At 62.3% G+C, this 14,192-nt stretch overlaps 1 protein-coding gene across 1 annotated transcript; it reads left to right on the plus strand.

The window, feature by feature from the left end:
* Positions 1-524: 524 nt before the first annotated feature.
* TBX2 (T-box transcription factor 2) lies at positions 525-10,071 on the plus strand. The gene is made up of 7 exons (XM_059997247.1): positions 525-1,315; positions 2,424-2,691; positions 3,697-3,843; positions 5,036-5,112; positions 5,222-5,385; positions 5,824-6,458; positions 8,676-10,071. Exons 1-7 carry the CDS (start codon positions 918-920, stop codon positions 9,126-9,128), a joined length of 2,142 nt encoding a protein of 713 aa, XP_059853230.1. The 5' UTR covers positions 525-917; the 3' UTR covers positions 9,129-10,071.
* Positions 10,072-14,192: the final 4,121 nt, after the last annotated feature.

Genomic DNA, 14,192 nt, shown 5'->3' on the forward strand with positions numbered 1-14,192 from the left:
TCCCGCCACCTGGGTTCCGCTCCGGGACCTCGGCAGCCAGCGCCTCCCGACTCGCCCGCCCACCGGCCTCTCTTTCCAGCACCCGCAGCCTCCCTCCGGAGTGCAGGGGCCCGGGCGGCGCCACGGCCGGGAGCGGGGTCGGAGGCCAAGCTGGGGCGCGGGCCAGAGCTGCCGGGCCGCCGGGCGCGGGAGAAGGAGGGCGCCCCCTCTCCTCTCTGGGCCGTGTCAATGCTTTGCACTTGGGGCGGCCTGCGGCTGGGGGTCCTTCCCCAGGGCCCTGGGACCCGGGCGCCCCCCGCCTCAGGCCCTTTCGGCAAGTCGGGTCGGCCCGCCGCGCTTTCCTGTCCGGGCGCAGGCAACCGCGGGCGCGGGCGGCGGGGTGGGGGCCGGGGCAGGGGGAGGGGTCTCGGGGCTCGCTGGCCCGTCATTGGTTAATATTTTATTCTGTTGACATGTTTTCTTACTGCTGAGGCTTCCGACACCTTCTCCCCGGCCCCCCCTCCCGGCCGGAGCTTGGCCTGAGCTGTCAAAACCCCGCCCCCGGAGACCCACAATTGGTCCAAAAAGCGTAAAATCAGCAATCAAGGGGGGCCTGGCTCGTTAGCGCAGGGGATCCGAGCAGGGCAGGACATGTGAGATAGTCACAGTTTTCCAGAGATCACGACAAGATCTAACCAGTCGCGCGTGGTCCCCGGCGCCGGAGCGGGCCAGCCCAGCCCAGCCCCGCGCAGAGCCCCCGCCGCCCCCGCGCCCAGAGCCCCGCGTCCCTCGCCGTGCGCCGGACGGGGAACCGGGAGGAGCTGCCACCGCGCTTGCCACCCGGGTCGCCCTTCCTCCGCGCGCGCCGCCGCCCGGGCCGGGGGTCCGAGCCGCGCGCCCCCGGCCCCGGCCCCCGGGCGCCTGGGCCGGATGTCCCGATGAGAGAGCCGGCGCTGGCGGCCAGCGCCATGGCTTACCACCCGTTTCACGCGCCACGGCCGGCCGACTTCCCCATGTCCGCCTTTCTGGCGGCGGCGCAGCCCTCCTTCTTCCCGGCGCTCGCACTGCCGCCCGGCGCGCTGGCCAAGCCTCTGCCCGACCCCGGCTTGGCGGGGGCGGCGGCGGCGGCGGCTGCGGCGGCGGCGGCGGCGGCCGAGGCGGGGCTGCACGTCTCGGCACTCGGCCCGCATCCGCCCGCTGCGCATCTGCGCTCGCTTAAGAGCCTGGAGCCCGAGGACGAGGTGGAGGACGACCCCAAGGTGACGCTGGAGGCCAAGGAGCTGTGGGACCAGTTCCACAAGCTGGGCACCGAGATGGTCATCACCAAGTCCGGGAGGTAGGGCAGCCGGCTGGCCGGAGGGCGTGCGGGTGGGCGAGAGGGGCACCCGACAGCACACACCAGCGCCGAGCCCGCCGCTCGCGGCTCCCTGCTCGCTCGGGCCCCCGCACCACGCTTAGACAACCAAGTTGACTTTTCTTATTTGGCAGCGAACGAATTTTTTTAAACCAAAGCATCGAAATCTCCCAAATGAAAACGAAAATATGCTCCTGCAAAATAGCCCCAATCGTTATGAGTCCCAAAGCCGAGGAGGCCCCGCGGCTCGGCCCTGGCTGCTCTCCAGCGGTCTCGGCTGCAACTCAGCCCCGCGGCCTCGCTCTCCTGCCTGCGAGTTTGGCTCGGTGCTCCGGGCAGATGCAGCGTCTCCCGCACTCTCTTCCGACCCTGGAGCCCAGAATGAGACTCGCACCCTGCTAGGCCCAGGCTGGCCCACTGGTTCCCGCCGGTCGCTGCGTTCTCGGCAGCGAGCCCCGAACCGGCCCAGCTGCAGCCTGACCCGGCCTGGAGCCTTGTCCGCGCCGAGGAGCGAGGACCTCCAGACGCTCACGTCGCCCTAGGCCTTAAGGCCGGAAGAAAACTACAATCCCCAACCACTCAAGCCTTTGACTCAGATACGGAGAATCCAGGCCTCAGGCTCACCCTCTTCCCCCGAACTTCAGGGTCAGGGTCCTTGTTCGGCGCTGTAACCCAGTTCCTTCCCCCAAACAAACAACATCCGAATTTATTTCTGAGAGCTTCGGTCCCAAGTGGATATATCCCCTGAACGGATTTCAGGGAGAGTCAAGAGAAGCGGGTGTATTTATAAAGGCCCTGGATTTCTTTCTTGAAACCTCAGCTTTCATCTCAGATGAGGGAGAAAGAGGATCACTAGGTCTGAGCATAGGGCTGATGGGAAGCCTTATAATAGGAGAGGGTCTTGACAGGCAGAAATGGGGTCTCCCAGGAATAACAACCGCAGGTGGTGTCTCCCAGGCAGTATTAAGGGGGAGAGCAGGGACAACAGCGGAACACAGGTGGGGAAGTGCCAGGCAATGGTGTGTGTGGGGGGGGGTCCTCCGACAGAGAGCCGGCTCCCATGACGTCTCCATCTTTCCCTTTCTTGCAGGAGGATGTTTCCTCCCTTCAAGGTGCGAGTCAGCGGCCTGGACAAGAAGGCCAAATATATCCTGCTGATGGACATCGTGGCCGCTGATGACTGCCGGTATAAATTCCATAACTCGCGCTGGATGGTGGCGGGCAAGGCCGACCCAGAGATGCCCAAACGGATGTACATCCACCCGGACAGCCCGGCCACGGGAGAGCAGTGGATGGCCAAGCCGGTGGCCTTCCATAAGCTGAAGCTGACCAACAACATCTCCGACAAGCACGGCTTCGTGAGTGCAGGGTGGTTGTGCGGATGGGGGTCGGACACTGAGCACCCGGCACTGCAGGGGCTGGGGGGAGGCGAGGAGACCGCAGGATTCCCCGGAGGGGAACGCTTGCCGAACCTGCAGGGTGCCCCTGCCCAGGTCACTGCCCTGTGGCCTATGCCGGCTGGGCCTGGGCCCAGAGGGCTCTGCTCTGCAAGCCTGGAGAATGGGGGGGTTGGGGGCCGCTAAGCTCCAGGCTGCTCACAGCCTCAGCTCTCTTCAGGCCTTCCAAAGCCCCTCCTAGGGTCCAGCGGGAGGCAGGTGTGGCCGGAACTGGGTCGTGCAGCCGCTGGTCTTTAGGTTCTGAGCTTGGAAGCCCTGCCCAGGACCTCAGCTTGTCCTCACCCTTCCCCGTGAACAGGACCTGGGTTCCCATCCCTCTCCCCAAATGTGGAGATTTAAAAGTTAAAACAGCCCCCTCCATACCTTTTCTGAGACTCCTTTCCCTCCTCCCACAGGCAGATTGCCCGACCAGGAGGAGGGAGTTTGGGGTTCTCATCGTTTCTGCCTGAGCGAGGGCCCCAGCGAATGGGAGGGGGGAAGTTCATGGGGCAGAAGGGACTCCCTGTCCGAACGTAGGGCAGTCGGTGAGCCCTCGAAGGTCCCAGTCTTCTCTCCGTGGCGTTACTAGGGTCTTAGCAGTGAGCCCAGGAAGAGAGGTTAAGAGTGGCATTGTAGGAGTTTTTATTTTGTTTTATTTCTGTTTTCAACTGGGGTAAATTTTTTTTTAATAGAGAGAAACTGTGATGAAGAAAAATGAGAGAAAAAAGAAAAAGTAATATAGGAGCGAAAAAAAGCGGAGAAGACAGGAGAAAACGGGGAAGGGTGGGGGTTGGAATGGGGAAGGCAAAACCCTGAGAGAAATAGAGAGAGATGGAAAGAGGTCGGGTCCCCAGAGAACAGAAATGCTCGGGTCACAGGCTGGCGGGGGGGGGGGGTGCTGTCGGCTGACCCGCGCCCTCCCCGCAGACCATCCTGAACTCCATGCACAAGTACCAACCACGCTTCCACATCGTGCGAGCCAACGACATCCTGAAGCTGCCCTACAGCACCTTTCGTACCTACGTGTTCCCCGAGACCGACTTCATCGCGGTCACTGCCTACCAGAACGACAAGGTGCGCGGGACCGGCGGCGGGCCCAGCCCCTCCACCGACGCCCTCCCCACGTGCAGGTTCCAGCCCTCCACTCACACCTGCCCGCAGCCCCCGGCTCCCTCACGGCCCATTCCCGAGCACCAAGCCTGACGTCTGTAAGCGCAGCAGCCACCGAAATCCCCCAGGCTCTCTCGCAAGCCCGCGACACATACCCACGAGCTCCCCTGGGCGCGCGAGCAGCTGGGCGCTCGTTGGGGTGGGGATATTTACTTAGCAATTAGCGGAGACTCCGGGGCCGTGCTGACATTTTTACATTTTATTCGTTTATTTCTTGGCTCAGGGATGGGAATTGAAATGAAAAGAGAGCGCCGGAGGCAATCTGCCCAGGCGTTCCTGCTGCTAGGAACCCAACGCTAGGAACAGGGGGCCCAGTTTTCACTCTCCTGGGGGAGCCAGAGGGCGGGACAGGTGACAGCCCCCACCCCGCCATCCCTCTCTGGGTCAGTCCAGGCCCGGGACCCCTTGGGAGGTGCTTAGAGGCTTTTCCTTCAAGTGAAAGGGCCTTTTCTGCTTGCTGCCCTTCTACACCCTCTCTCTAGAGAGGCAAATCACCGCCCCACTAGGCCTGTGTCCGTGTGCACGACTCTCGGGTGAACGACAGTGTCTGAGTGTCCTGCCGGTCGTTTTTTCCGTCCTTGTGTCTGTCCCACGCGGATATGCGCGCACCATTTGGAGTGCCTTAGATTCGTGTGGAGGCGTGTGAATTCGTTTGGTTTCCTGGGCGCTTGTTTTGCCCGTGTGTACTTGCATGTGCGCGGCCCGTGAGTGTGGTTGACTTTGTGTGTGTCTGCTGACCTGCGTGTGCTCTGCTGTCTGCGCCCTGCTCAGGTTGCGGGTTAGTTTAACTTGAGTGGCCTCGTGGGCCTGTGTGCACGCTTGGACGGATTTCGACTCTGGCCGCAGAGCTTTGGGCTTGTGTGTGCAAGTTGAGAGATTATGCCTCGAATAAGGTTTTTGGAGGTCGCTTTCCTCGAGGCCCGCCCGCCGGCCTCACCTTGCCTTGTGGCTTGGAGCGTCCTATCCCAGGTGGGCGGGTACCAAGTGTGCACTCCCCGGGCTCTCCTCTGGGTGGGCAGCCGCTGACCTCCGGGTGCCCCAGGCCAGGCTGGAAGAGCCGCATCCTGACCTGGCGCCACCCCCTTGGTCCCCGCAGATCACGCAGCTTAAGATCGACAACAACCCGTTTGCCAAGGGCTTCCGGGACACCGGGAATGGCCGGCGGGAGAAAAGGTGAGGGTGTACGGGACCGGCCTATGGCGGTGCCTGGGGGAACAGGACGTGGAAGGGGCGTTGGGGGTGCTGCGCTGCGCTCTGACCCGCTCCGTCCGCTTATCCCCAGGAAGCAGCTAACGCTGCCGTCGTTGCGCTTGTACGAGGAGCACTGCAAGCCAGAGCGCGACGGTGCCGAGTCGGACGCCTCGTCCTGCGACCCTCCCCCCGCGCGGGAACCGCCACCCTCCCCGGGGACAGCGCCTAGTCCCCTGCGCCTGCACCGGACTAGAGGTGCGGATCTGGCGGGGAAGAGAAGGGGAGGGTGTCCACCGGGCGCCAGGTGGCTCGGTGCTCCACATCCGGCTAACTTAAGGCCTGGGAGAAGCGTCAGCAGTGAGCCTCGGAGGGCTCTAACCCAGGACTCTCCTGTGAGGGCGGTCCCAGGTGGCCCGCAGATCCTGCTGGGCTCCGGGGTAGGGCCCCGGCGCTGGGTGATTCTGGCGCAGTAAGGTTTTCTCTACCGGGTTCACTTTCTCCCACTGCACATAAAGGGTCTTGGATGAGGTGACCTACAACTGCCCCTGGCCCGACGAGCCCCTAGAAGCTCCTCCGACTTGGCCTCCCCGAGAGCAGGCTTTCGCACGTCTCTCCGGCCCGGCGCCGACACCGGGAGAGGCTTCGCGCCTGTCTCTCCCAGGCCGTAACCCCGCGCGTCCTCTCTCCCCGCAGCCGAGGAGAAGTCGTGCGCCGCGGACAGTGACCCAGAGCCCGAGAGGCTGAGCGAGGAGCGCGCGGGGCAGGCGCTAGGCCGCAGCCCGGCCCTGGACGGCGGCAGCCCCCCTCGCTTGACCGAACCCGAGCGCGCCCGGGAGCGGCGCAGCCCCGAGAGGGCCAAGGAGCCGGCCGAGAGCGGCGGGGACGGCCTGTTTGGCCTGCGGAGCCTAGAGAAGGAGCGCGCCGAAGCCCGGCGGAAGGACGAGGGGCGCAAGGAGGCCGGCGAGGGCAAGGATCCCGGCCTGGCGCCACTGGTGGTGCAGACAGACAGTGCGTCCCCCCTGGGCGCCGGACACCTGCCGGGCCTGGCTTTCTCCGGCCACCTGCACGGGCAGCAGTTCTTCGGGCCTCTGGGGGCCGGCCAGCCGCTCTTTCTGCACCCGGGACAGTTCGCCATGGGCCCCGGCGCCTTCTCCGCCATGGGCATGGGCCACCTACTGGCCTCGGTGGCAGGCGGCGGCAGCGGAGGAGGTGGCGGACCAGGGACAGCCACCGGGCTGGACGCAGGCGGGCTGGGTCCCGCAGCCAGCGCGGCAAGCACCGCCGGGCCCTTCCCGTTCCACCTCTCCCAGCACATGCTGGCATCTCAGGTAAGGCCTGTGAGCTGGTGGCAGCACGATGGAGGGAGGAGGACTGAGGTGGGCAGAGGAGGCAGGCTTAGGGCTTGAGGATGCCATAGGCGCTCCAGTGCTTCCAGCCGGCAAGGACTCCCTCCTGGGGAGACCCAATGGACCCTCTGGAACACACCTAGGTTCAGGGAGACTAAGACTGTAGGTCCAGGGTCTGCAAGGGCACTGCTTCTGACTCCTGTGTGACCTTGGGCAAGTCCCTGACCCTCTCTGGGCCTATTTCCTTCCCTATAACCCTAGCATAGAGTGTAACCCATTAGACTCTTTCTGCTATGGCAGACTGGGGCTGCCCCGGGCTTTTGTAAGTCCACTTGCCTGGCCTGCCTCAGGACATTTTTCTTGGGAACAAAGATCCCTGGCTCACTGTCAGTCCCTGGAAGGCTAAGGTGGCTGGACAAAAGGAGTAGGAAAATTTGAAATATGTTCTGGATAATTGACCACCCAAATGACCCACCTCCCAGATGTCTCTGGCCCCTTTCAGACCCCCCAGGAAGTCCTCTGCCCTGACAAAGGACTGGGTTCTCCCTTCCCCCACACCGGGTTTCCCAACTCTCCCAGCCACATGTCTCAGAGACGAGGGGCTCGGTTCCCCAGGCCCAAGTTGAAATTCTGAGCTCCCAGGGGAAAGTTTATGAAACTGTGGCCAGCAGCAAAATAAGAAGATCTGATGGGGAGAGCGGCCTCTTTGGTTGCTTGGGTGGAATATTCCCTGTGGAAAGATTTGGAATCTCTACATTCATTTTCCTCCCTCTGAGGTTTCTGGCAAATTGAACCCGTGAGATCTTATCTTAAGGGAAGGAAAATAGGAGTTCAGATCTGAGAAGGCTCCTTTGGTTCAGAAGCAAATATTTTTAAAGTGGGGGAGGGGATTCTGAAATGAGTTTTAAATAGAGCTCAGCGTCGGGGGCGTGTGGAGTGAGTGTCTGAGGCACTAACATCACCTATCTGGGGATCTGAACTGGCAAGGAAGCCTCCAGAAAATGGAGTTCAGGGCCTGGAGGTTTAATCTGCACCCTTGAGTCGGTGTGTATGTGATGCCTCCTCCTCAGACAAATTCTAGTGATAAGCATGGGCATCAGAGAGGTCACAGGGAAGTCAGGGCTTCTAGACACAGCCTGGTCACAGGTGTAAGGCCAGGGCAGAAGTACTCAGCACTCAGGACGCATCACTTGGTGGACGGCTAATGGTTAAGTTCTCAAGCCAGGATAGCTCACCTCTGGCCATCAGGAAGAGCCCAAACCTGGGAGATCTGAAGCCTCCCTCCTTCCTCTGAGACACCATGTCTGAATGCTCAGTAGGGCTTGACCTTCTCAGGAAGGATATTTTCTCATTCCTGACTAAGCTACTTCTCTTCGTTCTCCCTGCCTGAGCCAGGCCTGAGGCTCCCCGGAAGCCCAGCCCAGTCAGCTCCTGCCCTCCTCCCCATACCCACATACTCTGTGGAGTGAACATTATCTCAAAGGTCAGATAATCCAAAAGTCGGGCCTCAGGGACTCAGGCAGTGTTTGTCCAGGGTTTCCCAGCTACTGTGCTTTCCACAGGCAAAGGCCTTGCATTCCTTCCTCAGCTGCCACTTAGGTGCCGCCAGGAGTCCTTTGTATTCAGGCCAGTTTATAAACTGATTGGCATCTGGAACCTTCTCCTGGTCCAGGCAGGAGACCCCTGAGCAGGTGGGCAGGCAGAGGGAGAATTTACAAAGGCCCCCACCCCGCCCCTCGCCTGTGCTTCCCCTGCCCCGCGGGGCACCTGCGGATAGAAAGGCTGGGGAGGACACTGTTCTAAGTGAGCAGAACCTCCCTCCCAGCACAGCCAAAAATGCCTACTGGCCACGTGGCCCTGTGCCAGCCCTGTTTCCTCCCTCAAGGCCCATGCTAGTTCAGCTGCCTGTAATGGCCTTCCCATACTCCGATTGTAGTACCTGGCACAGAGCTTGATGGTGCCAGGTCTGTGCGTCATAACCTGAAGTGAGCTCCCCTTCTGACTGGGTTTGGCCATAGGCATACCGGCTCATGCCTACCTGTGCTTTTGGGGGATTACGGTCATGTGAGCTCTGGTCTCATATTCCTAAAAACTGTAGGGCAAGGATTTCCAGTTGTAGCACCACCCCTAGAGCCCAGATCACCTGCAGAAACACCTCAGGCAGGATGCCTAACCCTTGTCTTGTTCTGTTTCTTCCAGGGAATCCCAATGCCCACTTTCGGAGGCCTCTTCCCCTACCCCTACACTTACATGGCTGCTGCTGCCGCGGCGGCCTCCGCTTTGCCAGCCACTAGTGCTGCGGCGGCTGCCGCTGCTGCCGCAGGCTCCCTATCCCGGAGTCCCTTTCTGGGCAGTGCCCGGCCCCGCCTGCGCTTCAGCCCCTACCAGATCCCAGTCACCATCCCACCTAGCACTAGCCTCCTCACTACTGGGCTGGCGGCCGAGGGCTCCAAGGCTGCAGGTGGCAACAGCCGGGAGCCCAGCCCGCCGCCCGAGCTGGCTCTCCGCAAAGCGGGGGCTCCGCCCCGCGGGGCCCTGTCGCCCAGCGGCTCAGCCAAAGAGGCAGCCAGTGAACTGCAGAGCATCCAGAGGCTGGTGAGTGGGCTGGAGAGCCAGCGAGCCCTCTCGCCCGGCAGGGAGTCGCCCAAGTGAGGGGCTGCTCAGCTGCTCCGCTGCCGCGCAGGCCTCCTGAGCTGCCTGCCCCTGCTGCTTGGGACATGTACAGCACAGAATGGGTATTTATTTAAATAAAGGAGAAAAAGCAGGCTGCAGAGGCTGGAATGAAGCCCCGATCAGCCAGCCAGGGCCTGGGACACTTCCCTGGGCTTCAGAAGGAATCCAGCTGCCAGGAACGCAGTCGCTTTGGAGCCACTGGATTTGGTCCAAGCCTGCTCCCGTGTCAAGGTGTCATCGGCGGGGCCCTCTCCGGGTCCTCCAGCACTGTGGGGAGTCCTCGTCCCTGGCCCAGCCAGAGGCTGGCTCTTCGGGAGCCAGAAGGTGCAGGCGTCAGGCGGGGGAGCCCCAGAACCCCTAGCCTCGGGCTGGGACCGCTTGAGAATCTGGGGTGAGGGGTGCTGGGGTCAGTGAAGATTCAAGTCAGTGTAGACTTGAGCTGAGAGGAACCTGTTCTTTTAGTCCTTCCACCTCTTCACCCAGACAGGCGCCCCTCCCACCCCTGGGTCAGCAGAGGGAGTGGCACTTCTGCCTTGAGTCCCCAGGGTGAAAAAAAAAAAGATATTTATGAAATAAATGGTAATTTGTGTAAATAAGCTTTAAGGTTCCCAGAATATGCAAATTGGTATTAATTTATTCAAAGGTGTACATTGCTGTGTACATAATATTTAGAGATTAACTCATAGCATTTAATTTTTTTTTCATTTTACATGAGCATCTATATTGTACAGGGCTTGGGGGGTCCTTGGCTGCGGGAGAGGGCCCCGATCCCTGGAGGAGCCCCCACCCCGCCAGCCCCTCGGCCCCTGCGCCCGGGCTTTGCTCTTCCGGCCCGCGGGCTCCACCTCAGGTTTTCACTTTTCGCTCTGGAGCGAGACGAAACGACAAAAACTCGAGAAAACAATAAAACGCTACAATGCAAAGTGAACGGCGCAGTGCGCTCTGTGGGTCGCGCGGGGCAGGGGCGCCGCAAGCGCGTCAGGCGGGACTGGAGTCGGGGACCGAAGGTTGGGCGCCCCGGGCTCGGCGGCAGCTGCTCCCCGGGGGCGGCTGCAAGGCTGGGGCAGCGAGCTGAGCTGCGAGGCCGGGCGGCGCCGGCGCGGGCTGCGGGCTGGGCCGGGCGGCGCCGAGCCGCCGCGAGCCCCCGCGCTCCCAGCGCGTCCGCGTCCCAGGCCGGGGGCCGGGCTCCCTCTGCTGGCCGCTATCCTCTGTCCGCCTCTCCCGCCACTCCGCGCCTGGCCTCCCGCTCCCAGTCCGGGGCACCACAGCGGAATTGCACCCACTTTCAGAGCCTCTGGGTAGGTGGGGCTGATAAGATGGGTGCTGCCTGCTCCCTCTTTCCCTTCGGAGGAGGGGTTTGGCCATGGTCCCCCATATACCGCGGACCCTAGAATCCTTTTCCATCGCTCTGTCTCCTGAACCTCAAAAAGAAACGTTCTCTCCGTATCAGGGTTGTTGACTAGAGTGGCAAAGTCTAGCCTGAAAGTTCTCCCGTGGAAATCATCTAAATCCCTCTTGGGGGTGTGGGGAGTGAGGGTCACTAGGCTCTTTCTTTTCCTGCCTCACTTTCCCGGCAGGATAATAATGGGTTCAGATGGTGGTCTCTCAGGGAGCCCCACTGTGTCAGTCTCCATTAGGCCTCCTTCCCCGTGGCCCACGTCTGCGAGGACAGCTGCCTCCTGTCCCTATCCCATGAGGGCGGAATCTTCTCTCTTCTTCAGCGAGCCAACAGGTGTCACCAGCCCCAAATCCTAGCAGTGGAAGGGATGGGAGACGGGCGGTCACTCTTTCAAACCCAGTTCCTTCCTCATTAAGCCTTGCAGATCCGTAACACCCTGGCCCAGCAGGACGCTCAACTTGGGTACTTCGGGGGACTTGAGACTTTGGCTTCCTGTTCACCGGGGCCATCAAGGATGGTGAGGTGGAGGAAGGGTGAAGGCGGAGGTGGAATTGGCCTCCAAGCTCCCAGGACACCTTCTTGGGCCGACACATTTGCAAGGAAGAGAATCATGTTTGCCTCTTCCAGGGAGGGAGCTGGCCACAGGTCACGCTGAATTCGGCGAGGGGCTCAGCCAGTGAACCGGTGGGAGGGCCAGAACGCTGTCCCACTCTCGGATGGTGGGCTCCGGCTTCCGTGCCTCTGACCTTCGGGCGTGCAGGACAGCGAGGCGGGCACTTCAGGAACAAGGTGGGGCAGAAAGGCCCTTTTCTCAGCTCAAATAAAATCCTCTGTGGACAGTGTGTTTATTCGAGGTCGCTCTGAGCTAAAAACGCCTCTAAAATTCGAAGAGGGGCGCGTTGGTTTCTTCCGGTTTCTCACTGTCAGCCCGTCTAGGAAGAATTGGGAAGAGGCTGCAGAGCGAGCTGCTGACACCAGGGGGCAGCACCAACCCGGAGCCGCGGGCGGGCCCGCGGGCAGATGGGAAACCGGAGGAGGGTCGCTGTCAAAGCCGGGGAGAGCGGCCAGTTTGCTGCCGCGTTCTCACCTCGTGGTGGCTGCAGCGCCCCGGGTGGGGTGGAGTGATACTTCAGGGCCTCGAGAGGCCCTGGGCCCCGAGCGCAGCTTGGAGAGTCGTCCCCCCTGACCCCCCAATCGCACAGTCCCCTCCCTGAGTCGCCCTCGCGCCTCTGCGCTGGGTCCCAGCTGCGAGCCTGAGTTCGGCTGCGGGAACCGCGCGGTCGAGTCCCAGACAAAGACCAGGCCGCTCCCTGGCCCAATTAAGCCACCCGCCTCCCAGCTTTCATTGTTCCCGGGGTCGCCAATTAGGCCAGGCTCCCCGCGTCCCGCCGCTCTGGTGTCCCAAGACCTTCTTAACCCTTCAGGGCCTGGCACAAGGCGCCCTAGACGGCAGAATCCCCAGCGGACGAGTGTGGAGGGCTTGCTGACCTGGTGTGTCGCGCGAGGCCCTGTGCGTTGGGACTGCGGGGTGTGAGAGGGAATTATACGTGTCGGCGTGGGATTGTGAGTGTGATTCACAGGGGAGCTTGGAGGCTAGGGGTGTGGGTGTCGCGGGCTCCGTGAGACCCCTAGCGGATGGGCAGCGAGGAGTGCGAGACCTAGGGGACCTTGTTTCCTGTTCTGCCAATCCGAGTCTCCCGAGCCCTCAAGTCATCCCCCTACCCCTACCCCCATCCCCGCCAACCCAACCCCCAAAAAGGCTGCCGTGGAAAATCTTGAGCATCAGTGGCCCCGCCCTGTCCTCCCCAAGGGCCCAGAACTGGGACCCGCCTCCGCAGCTTACCGCGAATGCCCACGCAGGCCACCCCTTGCAGACAGAGGGGCGCGTTCAGCTTGGTGCTCCACCTGACACCCACAGGTGAAAGCCCCAGCTGCAGGCCCCTCCCCGCCTGCCCCACCCCCACCCCCGTTTCCCGGGTATAGGACGGTTCAAGGGACAGAGTCTCTATGAAACCGAGGTTTAAACTCTGAGCCTGCCTTCCTCACTGCTCTAGGAAGTACCCCAAATCCAATCCCACTCTGTCCTCTCCTTCGCCGTCCTGGACCCCAAAGTCCGTAGCACCAGCCCGGCATACAAGGTCCGTCGAGGGGCCAAGGGCTCCGTGCTCTAGGGCCTGGGCAGCAGAAGGGAGACCTGTGAGCGCCCGGGGTAGGGGGCAAAGGTTGAGGACCCTGAGCTCCGGGTCCTCTCTGGGCACTCCCCCAGGAGGGCCCTTGGCAGTGCATCCTGGTCACCCTCACTGAATACGTTCCTGTCTCCGTCTGAACGCGCCGGGGACTTTGATTTGCCCTTGGAGCTCCTTTTGGGTTCTCTGGAGGCGCGGACCCGCTCACCCCACCTCTCACTCATTCCTGAAGCACCAGGTTCCCAGAGCCGACGGCCGCCTCTCTTCTCCAGGCCCCTCCTTTTGGTACCTTCCCCAGCTCCCGGCCAGGAACGGACCTGGAGCGAGCCCTGTCCGGGGACCGTGGCAACTCTCCACATGCCCACCAGATGGCGCTCTAGGCCAGGGGCCGGGCTGCAGCCGGACAGCCCGCCCCGGGCTAGAGCTGGGGTGGACCGAGAGCCGCAGCAAGAGCGGCACGGAGGCAGAGCCACAGACTACCGTCGATCCAGGCCAGACACGGGCACAGGCAGCCCGCCAAGAGACAGAGGCGCTCCGCGGAGCCCGAAGGAAGCTCTGGACAGCGGCTGCAGACACAAGGATGGGATTGCCCTAGGCTCAGGATGGGGGCTTCCCTTCTCCTCGGGGCCGCCCTGCCGGGCGAGCTCTCCGACCTGCGAAGCCCCAGCTGCAAACACCCACCGGCCACCTTCTGTGTGCCGGGCGGGCTAGGGCCCTTGCGATCCCTCTCGGGGCAGGAGGCCGCCTGACTCCCGCCTTCCGGACGTCTCAGAAGCGGGTCTGTGGGCTTGGACCCGTCGCGCGCCGGACGAACTGCTTTGCCCGGCGGGGCCCCCACGAGGGTGCGGGGTTGGGGGATAGCAGGTTGAGGAGGCTCCCGGGTGCTGGGCGGGATCCAGTGGGCCTCCCGCCGGGAGGTGCACCGAGGCACCTTCCTCCCCCACCCGTCTTCAGGGGCAGGATGGGCCCCCGGTCCCCCACTGCCACCCAGGGGCGAGACTTGCGGAGCTGCTTCCCCAGTGTCCTGCCTCCGTGGGCCCCGGTGCCAGAAGCCCTGGGGAGGCTTCGGGTCTGCGTTGTTCCAGTGGGAAGCGGTGGGGACTGGAGAGGGCACAGGGGTCAGCCTGAGAATCTCTCCCTCGGGTTTAAAAGCCACCAAGGTTCTGGGTCAGGTTTGAATGGGGACGGGCGAGTGTGAGGCCCAATGTCCTATTGCCAGTTTGATTAGGGGCCGAGGTTTGGAAGGCTGATTCCAGCTGACGCTTAAAGTCCCTAGGTGAGCTCTGGCACTCTCGGAGATTACCTCCCTTATTATTAACTAAGGGTACACAGCTAGAGAGCTGCAACACAGTTACCAGCTTCTTGTGTGACCCCAGCCGAGTGTCCTTCCTGCCCTAGGCCTCCAGCTCTTTCCCCTTCAATGTATAACACAGGATAGAATCAAACCTATGGTAATTT

The sequence above is a fragment of the Delphinus delphis genome, chromosome 19, assembly GCF_949987515.2.
Source record: "Delphinus delphis chromosome 19, mDelDel1.2, whole genome shotgun sequence".
Lineage (NCBI taxonomy): Eukaryota > Metazoa > Chordata > Mammalia > Artiodactyla > Delphinidae > Delphinus > Delphinus delphis.

What these genes read in the sequence shown, in the direction of transcription:
- TBX2 (XM_059997247.1), top strand. Translation starts at nt 918, where the DNA reads ATGAGAGAGCCGGCGCTGGCGGCCAGCGCCATGGCTTACCACCCGTTT. An exon ending in GTCATCACCAAGTCCGGGAG is followed by an intron (nt 1,316 to 2,423) that starts GTAGGGCAGCCG and finishes CCTTTCTTGCAG; the next exon opens with GAGGATGTTTCCTCCCTTCA. An exon ending in TCTCCGACAAGCACGGCTTC is followed by an intron (nt 2,692 to 3,696) that starts GTGAGTGCAGGG and finishes CCCTCCCCGCAG; the next exon opens with ACCATCCTGAACTCCATGCA.